At 36.2% G+C, this 19,104-nt stretch overlaps 1 protein-coding gene across 1 annotated transcript in view; it reads right to left on the bottom strand.

Moving 5' to 3' along the window:
* Positions 1–19,104, bottom strand: part of CACNA2D3 (calcium voltage-gated channel auxiliary subunit alpha2delta 3) — a 395,617-nt gene that overhangs the window by 29,068 nt on the left and 347,445 nt on the right. Inside the window, exons 28-31 of the mRNA XM_071549734.1 lie at positions 14,172–14,233; positions 13,255–13,299; positions 9,899–9,961; positions 6,601–6,671 (exon numbers count right to left, since the gene is read on the bottom strand). Of these exons, the coding sequence (XP_071405835.1) occupies positions 6,601–6,671; positions 9,899–9,961; positions 13,255–13,299; positions 14,172–14,233 (241 nt within the window). The remainder of the gene's footprint in view (positions 1–6,600; positions 6,672–9,898; positions 9,962–13,254; positions 13,300–14,171; positions 14,234–19,104) is intronic.

Genomic DNA, 19,104 nt, shown 5'->3' with positions numbered 1-19,104 from the left:
GTAGATTGTCTTATTTTGTTGGAGGGATTATAGAACAATCTAAGATTGTACTATGAAACAAACCCAAAAAAAGTATGTTGTTAAAACCCCCTTCATTTAACAAGGAAAGAATACTAAACTTTAGAGTGATGAAGGGGAGAGCTGTAATAAACAACCTCAAAAGTATTGTGGAACACTATAAAATTTTAACTTGGGAAGGCTTGATCATCATATGTGGATGATAGTATAAGGAGTTTAGTTTGAGTAAATATATTTGAACGTGTTACCAGTGTGAAGATTCTGGTTCAGGAACAAATGAGAAAACAAATAATGTAGGCAGAGTTTAAAAAATAAAAATAAGGAGCAAATCCTTAGAGAGGTAGAGAGGTACATGGCAGATAGATTTCTGAACAAAAAGCCTGGAAGGAGTTTTGGTTTTAGAACAATATATTCCCATTTCAATCATCTTCAAAGTGGGGAGACTCAACAGCTACCTCAAAGTTTCTGAACATGATTCAAACAAGCATAACACAGGATGAGCAAAATATATCACTGAAAGCATTACTGTGAAACAATATTAAAAGACCTGACTGTTTTGTGCTAGAAACAAATGGGAATTTCGTAACACAGTTCAAAGATCGGTGGATGATGCCCATAACCACATTGAAATCTGAACACTGCAACATACTGAATCAATTCTCAATTCTCTCTCACTACAAATGGTATTAAAGTTCAGTGTATTTGTGTTCTAAAGCATTTATAAATTCAAATCCAGTTGTTTTAGTTTTATTCTTATAAATGTAACAGGAAAGTAAGAGCTTTCCAGAAACATTCCTTAAAAAAGCTACTGCAGCATTTGTAGTCAAAGCAGTGGCCTAAGACACTGTAGTGCTTCTGTGCTCAGGTGTCATTTCCAGAATGTTATTTTATTGCTAATGTCTTTCTGAGATTTTAGAAAATAGGCTTTTTTTTCTCACTCAGACAGACTTAACCTAGTGTTGCAGAAAGACAGGCTTCCAGATCACCCTTTCTGAAGTGATTGTATTTCACATTTAAATAACTATTTGCAGCTAAGTGTGTGCTGTTCACAGCCAGTGAACAAAACGTTCTGATTTAAGACCATTCAGATGCCTGAACCCATGCTATGCATTACAGCACCTCACAGAGGAGTTTTGCTCTTCCTCCAGATGATACACCTGAGTCTTCCTGACATCACCATGCTGACAACTTCCATGCCTGAAGTCCACAGAGCAATTGTTTTCAATCTCAGTTGTAGGACAAGCACTATGAATAATCATCTTGAACTGATGGAAAATAACTTACCAAAAACTAAATGTGCATCACCGTTTTATGTAACTTCAGGGGCCAAATACATTCTAGTGAAAACACTTTTATTGTCAATTTCCTGCTATAATAAATTCCACTCTTGTACTCTGCAATGTACTTGCAACTGAGCACGAATCTGGCTCAAGAAAATTAAACTTCCAAGACCTACCCAGCAGCACAGGATATATGAACAGATGGACTCTGTTGCTTTCAGCCAGGTTTTCAGCATATCTATGGATTTCTGTTTGGTAGTGTAAAATACTGTCACTGACAATTGTGAGATCTGAAAGATCTCCAATGCATAAAATTTAAAATGCTTTGTCACCAGTTGAAGATTTGGTGGTTTTCATATACTGTGTAAGAGTCATAAGCTTCTTACTATGGAAATAGATGTCAAGTCCATAGAATAAAAAAGAAACCCTCCAAAGAACCAAGCAAAGGAAGCTAATAATAAAGAAGCCCTAATTACTGACACTATGCTTTACTCAGTAGTCCATGTAAAAATGGTGGTGACCACACCTCACTTGTAGTGGAAAAAGTTCATTAACTCATACGAAAGATATGCAGCCTGTCTGGCATTCTTGCAAGGAGGGGAAGGAGGGACAGTGTTGAATGGTGTGAAGAGCAAACTAAATTTTGCAGCTTAGACAGGGTCCTGGGGGGAGGGTGCAGGACACTGTAAGAACTCCCAGACTGTTGCTGCTCTGGCTCTCCCACCTCCACTGACAGGCAGGTAATAATGTCCAGAAGCTGTCAGGCTAATGCCTTTCACCACCAAGAAAATCAATGGAAAGAATAAAAAATAAATCACAACATTTTGACAAAACAAACTTGTCACCACATATCTTTGCTTTTATTGCTCAGCTATTCCCAACTGCCAAGGTGCTTGAAGAATAAAATGTACAAAAACTGCAATTCAACCTGCATTTCCAGAATATGAAATGAGAACTCATTTATGTAACACACATGCCTGTGTTTCTTCTTAAGTATATAAAATGATTCTGCATTAAAGGTAATATTTACAGAGACATAAACTCTAACAATCCCCAAAACTCAATTTTAAGACATTAATTTTAGATGTCATATGAACAAAATCTGAGCAGAAAACATACGCCACAGCAATGTGGGAGTTTCAGAATGCAGGTACCAGATGTACATCCAGTAAATGTAAAAAATAATAAAAATCAGAACAGAGCTCTTGTTGGTAATGGCAAGAGGGAAGTGACAGATATTATTTGCTTCTTTTGTACCTACTCATAAACCTGTACTAGACAGGTTGTTGTGCTGCTGCCCTCCTGGCAGTTCTTTCATTAATGAAAACAGAATGTCATTCTTCTAAGAATTACAATTACATATTATTCATTTAGAAAGTGGAGATTAAGAGTGCAAGACTCATACATGGTCTGCAGTGCACATGGCAGTGAATACAGAAGATAATTATTGGAAACAGTTGGTCCATTTTGCTACCTTGAATGTCTTCTGTCTGCCTATACAAAAAAATGCTTATTCACCTACCTGACTACTTGTGTGGTATTTATGCCATAAATGCAGGGTATATTTTGAGCTTACTTTACCTTTTACTAAAGAAATTATCAATAAAGATAGGGAAATTTTTTACAACGTCAAAACACACAGCAGAACTGCTACATCACAGTTGAATTTGTCTAATACCAAATCAAATAACTCCAGTTTGGATTGTTCCTGCAGTCTATCACTGATCTTCCCCAACATACACACTTACATGCAGAAACACTGCCCAGTTAATAGAAGGCCAAATCGATGACTGTAAAAATCCACATGAAAATAAACTCAAATTTTAAATACACTTTCTCCAAAAATTTAAGAATACCTTAATAAAATGAATGGTTTAATAAGAAAGAGTGACCTAAAGAAACGGAAAAAAATTCCTTCATTTGGAAGCTGTGCTGCCTTAGTGGAAACTATTGTCTGTTGGTGAGTAACTAGTTACTAGTTTCAGAATCTTCTGCTCCTTGCAAGTAGCTTAGTAAAGAGTTCTGAATAATTTTTTTATACTCTCATAACCTAGAGGAAAAGCTATTGCTTGTAAAGTGAATGAAGACAGAGATGAACGTTTGCCTCTGTGTGCAAGCGTGTGGGAGCACAGGAGGAGGGTTGGACTGCACCGCGCCCGAGGGCACACACGGGATGTGTGTTCTTCACTGAGTGTGCGAGCCAAGAGAAGGGAACTGAGCAAGGAAAACTGAGAAATAAGAGATGCTCTGAAAGCAACAAGAACTTAACAGAGTGAGCCTTAGCATCTGGGAAAGCTGGATTTCAGGGGTGTGCCACTTCAGTCGTATATCCTGACAACATGATTCAATACCAAAGCATAGATTCTTCAGAGGCCAGGAGGATGCCTGGTGGAAAGGGAGCTGTCAGAGGAAATGATGCTGCTTCCATATTTGTCTTATAGAATTGCTTAGTTTTCCTCCTACTGGAAAGGGTGAAAGTGTTTTGGAGTCAAGAGATGTTTAATTTTCTCTTACAGATTTATTATGTTTATTTCTTTGGGGATCTCATTGCTTTGATAGCCCTTAATTTTCCTGATGTGATTTTTTAAAAATTTTCATGCTTGGAGCTGTTGAATCTATTTCTTTTACCTGTTTTTATATAAACAAGGTGCTAAGGAAACTATAAAGAAACTTTTCTAAACTATGTGAAGCAGATACTTTTCCATAAGCACATCCTAATTTATTTAATAATAAATTTAAATCATATTTAAATTATTTAATTGTGTGCAATACTTAAGGTATAAGATAAACATAATTTTGCTAAATGAAATCATAGAGCATGTCACGTTGCTGTGGAGGCACTGATATAATTTTTCTCCCTAATTATAAAACCCATAAACTAAGAAAATATACATACATACACACATATGTACACATCATTTAAAAGAAGCACTGAGTTTAAAGAAATTGAGGAGGGAAGGAGGTATTTAAGTTCACTTTAAAAAATAAATAGCAAACACAAAAATTGAATTTCATCCTGCTGCAGGTTGAAAAGAAATACAGTCAGCAGCAAACAACCCCCTTTTGTTTCGCACTTCCAGCTCAGTCCTAAAAAGAACTTCTATATCACTCCAAATGAGTGGTAGTTGGGAGAATGGACAAAGGCTTGTTTCATTCCTTTTGTGGATGGATACCCTGAGAGCTGACAAGAATCAGTGGGATGGGAGCACATCTCAGCACTGCAACTCGCACCACTGGTGCCAAAGCAAGAGAGCACTCCCATCCCCACAGTTAACAAACTCTTCTGCAGTGAAGGTCAGGCACCACAGAGCTTTCAACTTCTAAACTAACAAAAAAGGAAGCAAGAACAGATCAAAAAAGGCAGCATTGTATAATTCACCAGCTGGACAGCATGTGCCATGTAAGAAGCAAATTGGAAGAAAGGATGGCTGTGGGTATTATCAGATGAAATGCTGATGAACAGAGCTTGCTCTCTGACTTTGCCTATGTGGTAAGAGCAGCAATGACAGGTACAATGCATGCAATATCCATATTGTGCTCTCAGGGAAATGGTACTTGTAATAGATTTTGCCAGTGCATCAAGCACCCTTTTTATTTTCTTCTTATTTCATATAAAATAAAGTTTGGAAAACAAAACACAATGCCATCCAGACAAATTAGTAGTCTTAAAAACAGTGTAAATGCATCTGACTGTTTTTCATGAGAGCCAGCAAAGATTTCTTCTTCATATTGTTGGAATAATTTTTTTCAAGGTCTCATCTAGCACAGCTCAGTTTGGTTGGTTTTTTTTTTTTGCTGCTGCACAGAACTATCTGCTGTACAGCAGGGTGCTCATTTAGTGCAATTACACAACTTTGATGATATCCCATCTTTAACTGATTAGCAATGGTCAGTTTATTACGTGTAAATAATCGGCTCATTGTGTTTACATTTTCTCTAGTATGCAGCTCAGTTGCACTGAGCTTGTGCCTTCATTATCTCTGTCTGCCTGGGAGTTCAAGACCAGCAAACTCAGAAGCCAATGACCTGCACTAAAGAGGCTCCCACTGCAGCTTAATGGAACCCTTGAGCCTTGCAGTCTGTTTCCTCAATGGTGCCCACTGCCATCGCTCATTGAGCAGATATTCTGTTTGAAATGATTTGCTGGGCAAGGCAAAACAAATTGGGATAAATTAAAGTATTATCTCTTAGTTTTGACTGCAAGTTTTTCTTTGCATTAAATAAAAGGCTTCATCCCACATAAACAGATCTTTTCATCGTCAAACCCAGTCTATAAATATATATTACTTCACTTTCTTCTACAGCACATGTTAAGAATGTAGTGCTAAACACAAAAAGGTTGCCATCCTCATTAAAAACTATGATTTGGGATGATTCCATTCAGGGCAGTCATTTACTGGGAGAGGTATTCAGATGTAATGCACAGGGGCAGCATGGAAAGATTTCTCCCTTTAAGAGAGCTGGTTTACCAAGTAAACACACAAACTGTCTGTTCTGAGAGCCTCTGTATTCACCCTCACATTTAATAACTAAATTCAGTGATTGATGGGATCAGTGATGTGTCTATTTTTTAACTAGAAATGGAGAGGAAAATAAAAGGGAAAAGTGCAATATATACTGTCAGCACTTCTCCCATGCTGTAGGAGCACAAAGTGGTACGGAACAGTTCTTAGACCACGTGAAAGACATGAAACTCCAGTGTTGAGTTACAGGTTAAAAGGAAAATTTTTCTTAACTCCCCGGAATGCATAATTTATTTCAAAGGACAACACATAAAAATCACTATTAGTTTTTATTATCATCAAGGTAGTAAGACCAGGTCAACAGTCACAACAACGTTCAGAGGTAAGTCAGCATGTGAATGAAGATGGATTACTGGGAGAACACACTTTCCTTTTAACAGCAGGGCATTTTGCACTGTCTAGTTTGAAAATCTCCATTTTTTTACAGGTCAAAATGGTAATGTGGCATCAATGATTTGTTTTAGAGCCACTTAAAACTGTTCAGAAGTAGATATGGCTCAGTCCCTTTTTCACTTGAGCCCAGTGGAAACAGGAAAGGCCCACAATTTTAGCACTGTAGTCAAATAAACTGGTCTTTCAAAAAGAAACTCACTGTAGGCTGACTCCAGTGCTCTCAACATTCAATGTGCATGGGATTGGATTACACTCAGGTCATATGGAAAAGAGACAGAGATGAGAATCCAGCCACACTGCCAGGCTTGGCTTTCATTTATATGACTCTGATTTAGTTTTGTTTCAGTTTCTTGTTGAAATATTTTTTAAGAGACAAAAACTCTTACCTCTTAAAGGAGCCCATAGTCAGTAACTTGTTCATCACAGCCCCTTCAACCTCCCCAAAAAAGTAACCAGTCTGTAAGGGGAAAATGCAAGAAATTACCAAAAGTGTAGAAAAACACAATCCAACATGGGATTCAATTTAAACTGGCATATTCCAAAATATGACAAGAGTGGCTTTGACAGTTAGGTTTTCAGGACTGCTGCTACATAAAATCTGAAGAGAACTTCACAATCATGGCAAATTGTTGGGATTACATTATTACCCCTAAGCAGATGTGAGAGCTTAAACAATATATTGGGGTACATTATATAACATCTAATATCAGAAATAAAAGCCACCCAAACCTAAAGCTTGTAAAGAAAACACACTAATCTGATCACAAACCCTTGTGATTAAAATGTTACTCAAAAAAGATATAAACAGGTTGTGAGAGGATTTCATAAACAGTCATTAAAAAGCGTTGTTTATAATTCCTGCATGACCTGTTTAAGGAGCTGGAACAGTACATTTCATCAATCCTATAAATTTTAACTCCATTCAGAGTCACTTCATACTTAAAACCACTCAGCCTGATGAATTACTCATTTTGTCCTCATTCAGTACTTGTGGACTAATAAAAATAAATCTCTGTTGAGAAAACAAACATTCATGTTATGAATTTGGCATGCAGCGTGGAAGCGACTCTGTCATCTGCAGCCATTCACATGACAGTGGAGAATCTTGCATGTACAGCATTTTTTCTCCTTGAGAAGACCTGTTTTATTTTAGAGCCTCAGCTCCCAGAAGGATTGGATATTTCTCTTCATTGTTTAAAGGGAGAAATCCCACAATTTATGAGGGGGAAAGGGCACTACACTCTCAAATTGCATGGATTCCATAGGTTTTGTACGAACTAAACCCCAATTCCATTACAAGGAACTTAGCTGACCTCAAGTATGCACCTGGGAGTTTGCAGGCAGAAAAGTTACAGCCCTAGCTAAAAAAAGGCATTCCTCCACCTAAAAAACAAGTACTGCTTTTTTTTTTTTTGTTTCCTCAGGGGAGTCTTGGAACATTTTCCAAAACATATGGGTATGTAAAGTCTCCTAGAAACAAGAGCAACATGACTGAAAATATCAGTTTCAATAGCCCTGGCTGACTGATGAAGAAAGATTACCCTAACTGTTGGAGAAGCAGTCAATGTCAAAAACCCTAAACTATAAATGCTTAGTACAACCTTAGATAGCAATAAATCTGATTTATTAAGTTGTGTGCTGGCCTTATGAAGACATTTCAGTGACAGTTCTTTCCACAAAAGCTCCTTTTGTAAGCGCTAATTCTCCCCCAAAGCCATAACACACAGGTTATCATCGTTTTCAAAACACATTAGGATTTAGTTGTGATTCAGGTGAAGAATTAAACTGTCCCACAAACGTGACTCTTGGAGCAGTTCTGGTCATGTTTTGAAAGTCCACAGAAAACAGTGCTGAAGCAACCCTAGAAAGGTAAATAATTGCTAAGGCATCATCCCACTTCTCTACCCCTTCTCTATCCACGATAAACACAGAGTGCACACAAAAATAAACATACACTATTGTAATCTTATTACAGTGTTATACAAACACACAGACAGCTCTGCTGTCCATCTTAGATCCATTGTAACAAAAAAAAAATGGGTCATAACATATTTCCAGCCCTAGTTCTGGTCCAACAGTTGTCCACATGATTCTCTGCACAGGAATATGTCATGTCTGATATCAGGTAACTACCAAAGGAAACATTTCTTCCTAATATTTATTGCCTTTGGCCAACTATGAAATAGCAAATCATTTATACAAGTCACAACTATTTACCTGTAAATAGTAACAACTGCAAAAATGAACAAGACAAACATTTTAAATGTGTCAAGATTGTTCTATGAGTGGTGTATTTCTCAGACCATGCTCAACTAAACAAAAAATATAGATTTAATAGATAAAATGCAAAAACACCCCAGAAAGCTGCTTCAAACATAATGCAGCTAATATTTAAGCAGTTACATTTTTATTTTATAATATTTTTATACATCCTGGAATTATACTCAGAAGATGCTTGGCATTCCAATGGGATGGAAGCAATAAATTTAAAAAATTGAAACAAAATAATAAATGTCAGTTCTCAATTTTGCATATAAGATGACCTGTCACGAAGAATGACTTTTGCATGACACAGTACAGCATGTTTAACAGTTAATGCTCTGTTGGAAGGATAACAGTTTCAGAAAAAAAATGCCTTTTTCTTGTTTATTATGTGCTAATATAATTTTCAAAGTCCCAACCAAAAGCAAGGGAGAGAAGGATCACAAGGAAACATGCACATATTTTTGTGCTATTCAAAGGTGAAAAATATCTCTATCTTGTTACTTCCAGAAGTGTCAGATTTAAGGCCACAATTATTCAAGCCTTTAATTTAAAAGCAAAATGCTCAGTTTAGGGGTTTTTTTTTGCCACTCGCTTTGAGTTTTTATCTCCTCTACAGACTCTCGTCCAGGTCTCCCAGAGCTCTTTCTGAAAGCTGCTTCTCAGTAACCAACCTAATCATAACAAATGTAATTCACCTGAGGGCCAAGTAGGAGTGTGGATATTCCTATTGACAATCACAACACATAAAAGCAATTCAACTTCAGACAATCCTGGCATAACTGGGGCACCATCCCAGCAGTTTTCAGGCAAAAGTTAATGAGAATAGTGATGGTTCCTTCATAAGGTTTGCAGTATCAAGTGATTATACATTAATTTGTCAATAATTTTCTAGGAAGAATAAAAAAGTTAAAGTTTCAAATGCTTATTAATCTTGTTCCTTGTCCTCTCTGTTGTGATGCTGAGTGCTTAGTTTTAGTCCTTCAGTGTCTGCAATCCACTTTAGAAAACAAACTCCTTTGCTAACACCTCTGCAAAATCTCATTATCTCAAGTTTGAATTTAAAAGCTGTGTCCCTCACTTTCAGTCCTCCCTCCCTCCCTTCCCAACCTTTCCATGTCACAAAAATGTTAACACGAATCTGCGTTTTTCGAGGGGGTAAAAATATTTTACAGGAGACAGACACTTCTCCAGCAAGAAAGGCCTTAAAGGGAACATTTATGAGCTTAAGGGCAGACCCTACCCCAATGGGAGACAAAAACTGAGCTCCTGTGAGAAACAACTTACATTCTTTGTAGAAGGAATTTCTTTAATTTTATGCTACTGGTTCCTTACCATTTTCAGACAGTGGCCTATTTAAGAAACAAGTAATTTTAGAGGAGTCTTTTACATGAGATGACTGAAGAAATTTTTTTTACTTACCTGTCTATAGTCTTCAGACACTAAAATAAAGCCATTGTTATCTATTAAGTAACAGTTGATTGTCTGAAAAACAATAAAATACTATTTTAAATTTTGGCTTTAGAATACAGCAATAAGTTAATCATGTACTTGACTTCTAAGTGAATTCTAAATGGGTAAAATCTTGGGATTGTTATAATGGTTTACAGTTTCTCAGTGCAGTCCTGACTCCTGGGATGTTATCGGACTACATTTTTACACATTTGTTTCATGTGTAAGAAAGCAAAGATGTGTTAAAAGTGGGAGGATGTAAGATAATTACAAACAAACAGGAAAGAAACAAGGACAGGTTTTTTTATAAGGCGCTCCTAAAAGTTTTCCTTCTAAGTAAGTTTGCAAAGGCTCAGAACTGAGGTGCTCCTGATGGCTTGTCCTGTGTTTGGAGAAAAACATCAGCTCCATGTCATTACCCTAACGATGTATTAATGAAAACACAGTGTCAGCCTGCAGAACCAACGGGGGACCAGGTAATATTTTTTAATTTGTTCATTGGGGGATGGGACCAGAAACTTCTGTAAAAGAGGCCCCACAGGTCTCCTAAAGCTTTTCAAATTGTGGTTTTAATTGGGAACTGGATTTAGAGGTAGGACTGGTGGCCTTTGGTAGGTCAGACATAAGAACTGTGTAAAACAAGGGAAACCCAGATCAATGCTTCCCTCCATACACACATGCACTATTTTAACCTCAAGTGAAGTACTTGCTACAGGCAAAGTTTTAATTACTGCGCTTCAGAGTTTAAACACAAGGTTCAATTCAAACCCTGATATAACTGTATGTCTTCAGTATTGCCAAATACCTACCCCAAAGCTAAATCTTTGCTGTATTTCTATTGTTGGTCTAAATCAGGAAACATTTTTATCATTGCTTATTGAATTTTCTGTGACATTCATGTAAATTGAAAAAAATAAGTAGAATGGCTCTCAATATAGCAATCCTCCTGGCTTTGTTTTTAATTCAAAACTTTTCCTGCTGCAAATGGGCTATACAGGTATATGAAAAAAATACACTCTCTGCACATCCAGCAAAATCTCTCTGCTGTTTTAGGGAGGAAAGCAGCCCCATGCAGCAGTAGTTGTGCAAGTCACAGAAATACAGCCTGGTATTGCAAGACATGCTTAGATTTGTCTGATTCTAATTCTGGCCATATATTAGTACTGCTCTGTGAGGCCAAAGAAGAGGAGAGATTTGCAAAAATGCTGGCTTGAAACAGAGTTTTTTTAAAAAACTAGAAAGCCAAAATCAAGCAAAAGTTCAGAATGAACATCATTCCCTAATGCAAATTCAGGATATTCATTCTAATAGGAGAACCTGAGCTACAGGCACTCCCAGTGACAGAAAACCTGTCAAAAAGGAAGTTGAAACAAGTCATTTCCAACCCTTGATGGGCTAGAAAGTCCAAAATTGGCCAATGCAATGTGAAAAGCTGGTGATGCTGGCAAAGAACTGAGCAGAGCTACTGCATTCAGAAGGAGCAGCTACTTAACCTCACTGGGGTGTGAAGGGTGGAATTTCCAAAGCAGCTGGAACACCGGACCCTGCTGTCCCCAAAGCCATTCAGAAACCTCCCACCAACTTTATTAGGAGAGGAGCTAAGTCAACAAAGAACTCTTTTGAGGATACATATTTGCAGTCCTCATGTGTGAAAGATTATTCTAAAGATAGTTGTTTAGTAACAATATTTCTCCATAGTATAGAAAATAAATAAAAGTAGTTATGCTGGACAAGAAAGAGTGTTGGCTTAATTTCATAGTGTATGACTTACATGCTGTTGGGAAAATACTGGCTCAATTCAAGAATTAGTGGCCATGTCTCAAATCTCTAAGACACAGTGATTCACTGGTATTGTTCAGAATTTTAAAAGAGGCTAACTTTTTAGCATTATTGGAAACAGACACAATGCACTAAGTGGAATCTGCATCTTTTTGGTGGAATGTGAAGATAAAAGGACTTCTATTTCAATCCATTTTAGAAACATTAAAAAGAGGGGAAAATATTCATTCAGGACCATTTATTCAGCACTTTCCAGCAAGATAAATAAGTGTCAGTGTTCAGCATTGTGTTAAAGAAGCAGTTGGTAACAACTTCAGCACTAGCAAAGGGCAGCAGGGTGAATTTACTCATCCAACACATTAGCAAATCTCAAACAAAGGATTCCTGATTAATGCATGGGATAATAGGTTTGGGTAGAGTAGAGCTGTGTGAAAAACATTTAATTCACAATGTTTCACAGGTACTGGAAGTGAACTATGCTCAGGTTTGCCCAAAGGTTCAAGTTCAGTGAACTCCAGATTTCAAGGGGAATGTTCCATAGGTGGAGAGTCCCTGAGCTTGTAAAACCATAGGCATCAAGTCCAGAATAAACACAGCAAGAATGTTGACTGAGGTCTGAGAACACATTTGAATTACAGTAACTTTGATCAAGTTCAAGTCCTCTATGTATTTTTCACAGCTCCAATATACAATAACAGTAATGGAATGTAATATGGGTTAAAAACCCAAAAATCGAAAAGAAAGAAAACAGAAAATTTAAATAAAATGTGAGGCATCAGGAAAGGGGGGGGGGGGGGGGCAGGAAAAGCAGATTCAAAGTTCTCAAAAACAGAAGAGGATTTGAAATTAGTAGGATGTATTTTAGAATAAAAAGTATCACACACTCATCACTAATTCCATTTATTGTTAATTAATTATTTTGCTATTAATAATATTTAATATTTATTGACTGTTGTGCCATTCCATTTGCATTAACGATTTAATATTTAAATAAAGGCTTTAATTTATATCATAACTGTTCAGTAGTTATTTTCCTGTCCTTGAGAGAAGCTGTGAAAATTAACAGACTCAACAAAGGAGCCCTGATATTTGATGGAGTCCTATCAACAGTATGTTTTGTCACTAAGAAAAAGTTTGGAATCCCTATATCACCAAGGTTCTCACTATTAGTAAAGTCCTACACAGGCTCACACAGCTCCTGCTGGTGTTAGGCTGAAAAGACTTCAAACTGCTTGTGGTTTTTTAAAATTAATAATAAAGTAGTAAACAAATACCTTAGCACCACTTCAAGTTGTTTCCCAAACTGGATTCATAGAGCAGAATTTATTGCAATATGTTTTAGGTACTAGTGTCAACATTTTATTATGACAACTTATAGACATCCACTTATTTACAATCTCACTATCTAAGTACTGTAATATGTTGAAAGCAATTCCAAATTACACCAAGAGATCGTAATGTACATGAGGTTTTCAAATTAAATTCATCAACTTTATGTTCTACTGCAGTGGAGATACACATGGAAAAAAAACCTTTCAAATACTTACTTCATCATCACAACTTATAGCACATCTGCCATCGAGAGATGCACACTAGAGATGATATCAAAAAATCAATAATACATTATCATTTCTCATTCAATGATTACAAAATAAAATTTTCAAAAATCATATTGGTAGAATTATAAAGGAGCTGATATTGAGTACATTTTTATCTAAAATTGTTCTAAAAATGACTAGAAAAATTTTAAATCTGTTCACCAAACCTGTTCTGTTCCTGCCTGCAGAGAAAGGGTGCATTCACATGTAATATATAACAATTTCAGCTGCTTGAAGCACCACACTTTCCTCCACGTGCTGGAAGCTTGGAGACATTTGAGGATGAGAGAAGGTTTTCCAGCAGGGGTGAGGCAGAGCTGCACTTTAGGGTTTTTTTTCTGGAAAGTACAGTTCATCGATTCTCAAAATAGGGGTGGCATCTCTGACAAAGTGCCTGATTATCCTCTTCAAGGAGTACAAATTCTATCCCCTGAATGTTTTAGGTACAGTTTATTGAATGCCAACCATGAGTCAGTAACCTAGTTTAGTTAATTAATATGTGATACTTCAGTTACTGAATGTTACAAGTGAGAAGGGATAATTCTGCTGTTATTGGAAGCAAATAAATATCACAGTTTCATTTACTGTTTATACTTTTTCTAAGGGAGAAAAGCAACATGCCAACAAATGTACTGGGGTCTAAAATGAATAATCTTTCTAATTGCTTCCATAAACATGGGATCAAGCAACTGTTGTTCACCATTGAATTCTCCTTTTTGTACTGACGAACTGGAATGTAAATCAGAACTGGTCTTCATATACATTGTTTCTTTACAAAAATTTGCTTGTGACAGAATATTGCAAATCACCTACACAGTTAAAAAAGCTGTTGTGGATTCAATGACAAAGGAAAATTTAAAATATACCTGTCTGCTTGCAGTCCAAAATTTCCGCTGGAAAAATTCAAGTTTCATCTGGATACCTACAGCTAGAAAAGGCATGAATTTAATAAATAAAAAAACAAACAAACAAACAAATAAATATTGACAGATAATCCAGGCATCCTTAATTCTTTCAAAGTAAATATTTGAAATCACTCAGAAAGATAAGGTCTTACAATGAAAAGAGAAAGTAAGCCCTAAATTAAAAACCCACAACTAAATAAATTGAAGAGACCACACAGTCATATTTTAAACCATTTACAGTTTGGTTAAAAAAGAAGATGCTTTTTGTATAATGTGAAGAATACACAAGGCAAAAAATCCTTCAAATTGTATATTCCTCCATAATTAATATAAAAACCCCCACAAGCTGAACATATTTATGTTCACACTGCTCTCATTTATATTTTATCAATATAACAGCTGTAGGGAATTCACACTAAGCGTTTTGTGATGAAATACACGAAGATTTGCTGAAACATGAAAATGTTAGCTAACATTTCAAGTGATGGTTTGTTTTGAGGTCATTTAATCTATGAATTATCAGTGGAACAAAAGAAGCATTAAAAATTTATTTGAAAAAAAATGAAGTTAAGATTATTACGTACATTTCTGTCAAAGGAAAGTATCAGATGCATATTATTAGGTTTCACATTTTAAAGAAAAAGGCTATTAATGATAGTAATTTATAATTTTAAAAAATGATTAGAGACAGTACATGTGTAAGTTATATATTTCTCATAATTTCAGGTGGGATCACATTTTTCAAAATATCATTGAACCTTTCCTCCAGCCTACTCTGATGTTCCTGTTGAAGAATGATATAATGCACTGTGGTTTGCATGAGCTCCAAAGGCAGTTGATTCTTCTGGTTTCACTTGCCTAAACTGGGAGAATTCAAAATAGCTTCAGTTGTAAAGCTTTATAAGTCAGAAATCTAAGACTTCGCAAATTCATTGGTACAATGTTTTGTTTAAAAACAAACAAAGCCTCAAAAATACATATATAGTTGTTTTGGAAAACTGAACAGAATTTCATTTATTCATTCCTCCTCCAGGGTCCACAGCAGGAATCATTTAAAAACATATTTACATTTAGACTATTGGTACTTGCTTTTGCAAATACACACACACTGATGTCATGCATAACTTTCATTTTGTGTTAACAGGTAGGGAAACGTATGTGAAATAAAAACTGTAATGAACTGATACAATAGGATTTGAAAATACATCAAGAATTTCCTTATTCTAGCAGTTTATAAAGATTTTTCTGCTATCTGTAACTCATGGATGTTTTTTGCTTAAGACTGTAAGTAGAGAAATCCAGATCTTTGGAATGAGCAGCAGAGGAGACTCTCTGCAGCTACATTTTATGGTCCAGGAATGAATTCCGGGGCTCATGGGCAGATGCTGTTGGACAGCCCTGCAGTCTGGGGTTTTTTCATCTATTGTTTGCTTTTCGGTTCATTCCCAGCACTAAGGTGATCTGCACATCCTGCCCCTTTTTTGTGAAAGGGAGGCAAAAAACACACCCTTTCAGAAACTTTCCATGAGGAAACCATTTCACTTCTGGAGGTCATGTCAGTATGGGGAAAGTCAATCACTTATGCTCTTAACAGGCAGAGATGTGTGGGCTGTGTTTAGACACTGTTCATTCAAGGTCCTGATAAGGGTGACCCTTGGAATTCACATTATTGGAGGTACCAACACACAGAGCAGAGCAACAGTTGAAAAAATTGAGAAAATTTCAGTTTTCAAGTCATCCATTTAATTATCCTGCTGATGTAAAAGCACTGAGTTGTCATCAAACATCAGATCAGGTTTTAAACCCATAAGAAACTTTGACGTGGTATTAAAGCCCTTTTGCACATTTTTCCCTCCTGATCTTTTCAAGAACACTATAACTAGAAGATGACTCTTTTTGGTTTGATCACTTAATACCATAAGAGCTGTTCAAATATACTTCAAAAGGGTTAAGAGCCATTCTACTCTTCTGAGCAATCCCTAGTCCTTCAGCACTTCAGAACTTTAGAATAAAATATTTCTACTCCAAGACACTCTATACTTAAAATCTGTTTTACAAACTGGCTACATATGGAGGAAAAAGAAAGCAGGAAAACTTCAAAATTATATGTCCCATGTTACTAATTCCTAGTTTAGCTTTCTGGGTGTAACACCTACCACAGAGGTTAGATTAAAAAACTGTAATTGCACTGACATTTGTTTAAATATTCTAAGTATCCAGATAACATCCAGAGTTTGAATTAAAAAGCAAACCACAACCAACAAAAACTCTGATTGATCTTTGTGTGGAACATTCATTTAAAGCATAAAGTATTCTTCAATATTTGCAGGCTTGGTTTGACCAAAACGGCCAAAGGATAAAAATTGTTTTTCTTCAGCCAGGAAAAACTGAGCAAAGATGAGGAGAAAAGGTTTAGTCTTCAGTGCTGCCTTTTCCCTGTAATGTCCCAGGGGAGGGTGGGCTGGAGCAGGACACACATAGGAGAACAATCCATGAGGGCTGACAGAGACTCTTTCTTCATGGAACACAAAATGTATCAATTCAAACAAATATTGTAAATCCAATTTTTTGTTTAATCACATTAGCAAATTTACTTAGGTGATTCTGAAAAATACCTCTAATGCTGCCTATGGAAAACAGTCATTAACTCCCTGAGATTTCTTCCCTTTGTTTAATAAAATAGCTGCTATTCTGTAATGTAGACCCCATGAAATAACAGATGATTGAGAATGACAAAGTTAAATTCTTGGCTGAGTGATAATTATCATTAAATAAGTAATTTCCTTATGCTTTTATTCCATGGCTGAAGGTAATATTTCACTCTTTCAATGGGTTGCTTTCAGGATAGAAGGATTGGGAAGTGTTCAAGTGCTACAGGGCTCAGGGCTGATTAGTATCAGGAAAACAAAAAAATACTCAAAATAGATCAGGATTGCTTGAGTTGATTTCGAGATCTCCATGGTTAAACAAATAGAAAGATAAGGAAAATCTTCCTCAACAAATTACTGCTGTGCACAGAATTACAAGACTTTTTGAGCTGTGAGTAAAATGAGTAATTTCCTACTTAAAATAAGAGAGGAAAATGGATTAGACTGATTTATTTCAGGCAGGAGAGGAGCTGAATCTCTCTATAGACTTGACAAGGGGATTCTAAATACATAATTATAGGAAAAAGTACTAAAAGCTAAAAGGATTTCCATTCTGTGAAATATCTATAGACTATTACACTATATAAAAGCAAGGTTACAATATTATTTTAAGGTCTCCATTTCTTTTCCCACAGAATATGGTATAGACTAAGACTCTTTCTCACACATAAAAGATGCCTCACATTTTGAGGACATTTTGGCCTCCTATTTCTGATGGAATTATCTTAAATGAGGTTTAACTTGGCTTCAACATAAGAAATCTTGGATACAGACTTGTAGTGGGATTATTTTTCAGCCTATATTGCCTTTGTGTATCAAGCTTTTACTCCTTAAAATGTTCTTCTTTCTACCTACTAATATTAACTTTTATTATTATCTTTTAAAATATCTAATAACTAAATTTGAAATATTCCAGAACACATTTGAATATTTTAAAAGAGTTGACTGCACTTCTGTTTAAATCTGTTTCAGTACCACATCTCTGCCTTTGGTGTTCAGCTCAGGTAAAGAATGAGACACTGAATATTTCACCCCACTGCAAATACTGAAAAACCACCACCACAGTTGTCAAGGAGAACAGCTCATACAGATTAATGGAAGAATTGCACCACCACTGATGATAAAAAACTTATAAAACATAGTATAATTAAAAAGAAAACACAGAGGTTTTTTCCCTCAATCCCAAATCTTAGCTAACTGATTAGAGGTATTCCAACAGGAACTCTCCTACAATGACATAGTTATGTAATAAGTAATATGGTTATGCTCCAGTATCATGCAACACAGCCTTTTCTCAGTGACAATCATTCTTGAATCACATACAGGACAAATATAAATACAAGCAAGCACTTCTCAATTGTGCACTTCCCAGACTGCTTCTGGTCCCTTCTCTGACATGGAATCCTCTTGCCTAATCCTACAATGTGTCTATTGCATACCTAGGTACCCTTACATTATTCTAATATTTAGTATTAAATTGTTTGAAATCCATGTAAACGTGAACCTACCTTTTCCACTTAAATCTGAGTTACAGTGCCTCACAAATATTTACAGAGTTTTCAAAAAATGAGTCTTTTATTAACCTAGATATAACACAAAATAAAAAAAATATCGTGTAGTTTTTGATTCTAAAAAATAAGCAGGGAAAAAAACTTGTATTATTACTGGTATGTTACCTTTACCATCTTCCATCAAATAAGTGGAATGGCTGCACATACACAGACAGACATTTTTAAGTTCTATATAATTATCAGTTTGTTATGGGGACAGTTCGTGCACATCATGACACATCATAAGATTTAGCAACACCAAATACTCTTCCTTCATCAGAGCTACTGTGATGCAGTATGTAAATGAGTGAAATCTTCTTAAATGGGCAATGAAAAGTTAAAGTTCTGACTTCAAACCTGCTGTTTCCTTCCAGAAGGATTTTAGAATTAGTGGTTGAAGCAGTTGTGTGGATGGAAACTCCCAAGATACAGGGAAGGCAGTGGCAACTGGTATTTCCTGGAGGCCAAGCTCAAGCAGAAAGGGAGGAGATTTTGGGAACTTGATGTGAGGCCAAGTTGAAAGGGGAGCAGGATGATGATTGCTGGGAGGCCGAAGTTCATCCAAACTCAATCCACCAGGGAAAGCTGAAGGGCTTGGTGTGCAGCCAAGCCCAGACAAACTGAACTGTGGAGGGCAGTCTGTGAACATCATCATAAACCAGACTCCCTGTGACTCCCTGACACATGCCTTCCTTC

Source organism: Pithys albifrons, chromosome 3 (genome assembly GCF_047495875.1).
Source record: "Pithys albifrons albifrons isolate INPA30051 chromosome 3, PitAlb_v1, whole genome shotgun sequence".
In the NCBI taxonomy this organism is placed as follows: domain Eukaryota; kingdom Metazoa; phylum Chordata; class Aves; order Passeriformes; family Thamnophilidae; genus Pithys; species Pithys albifrons.
This window is presented reverse-complemented; position numbering and strand designations above follow the sequence as displayed.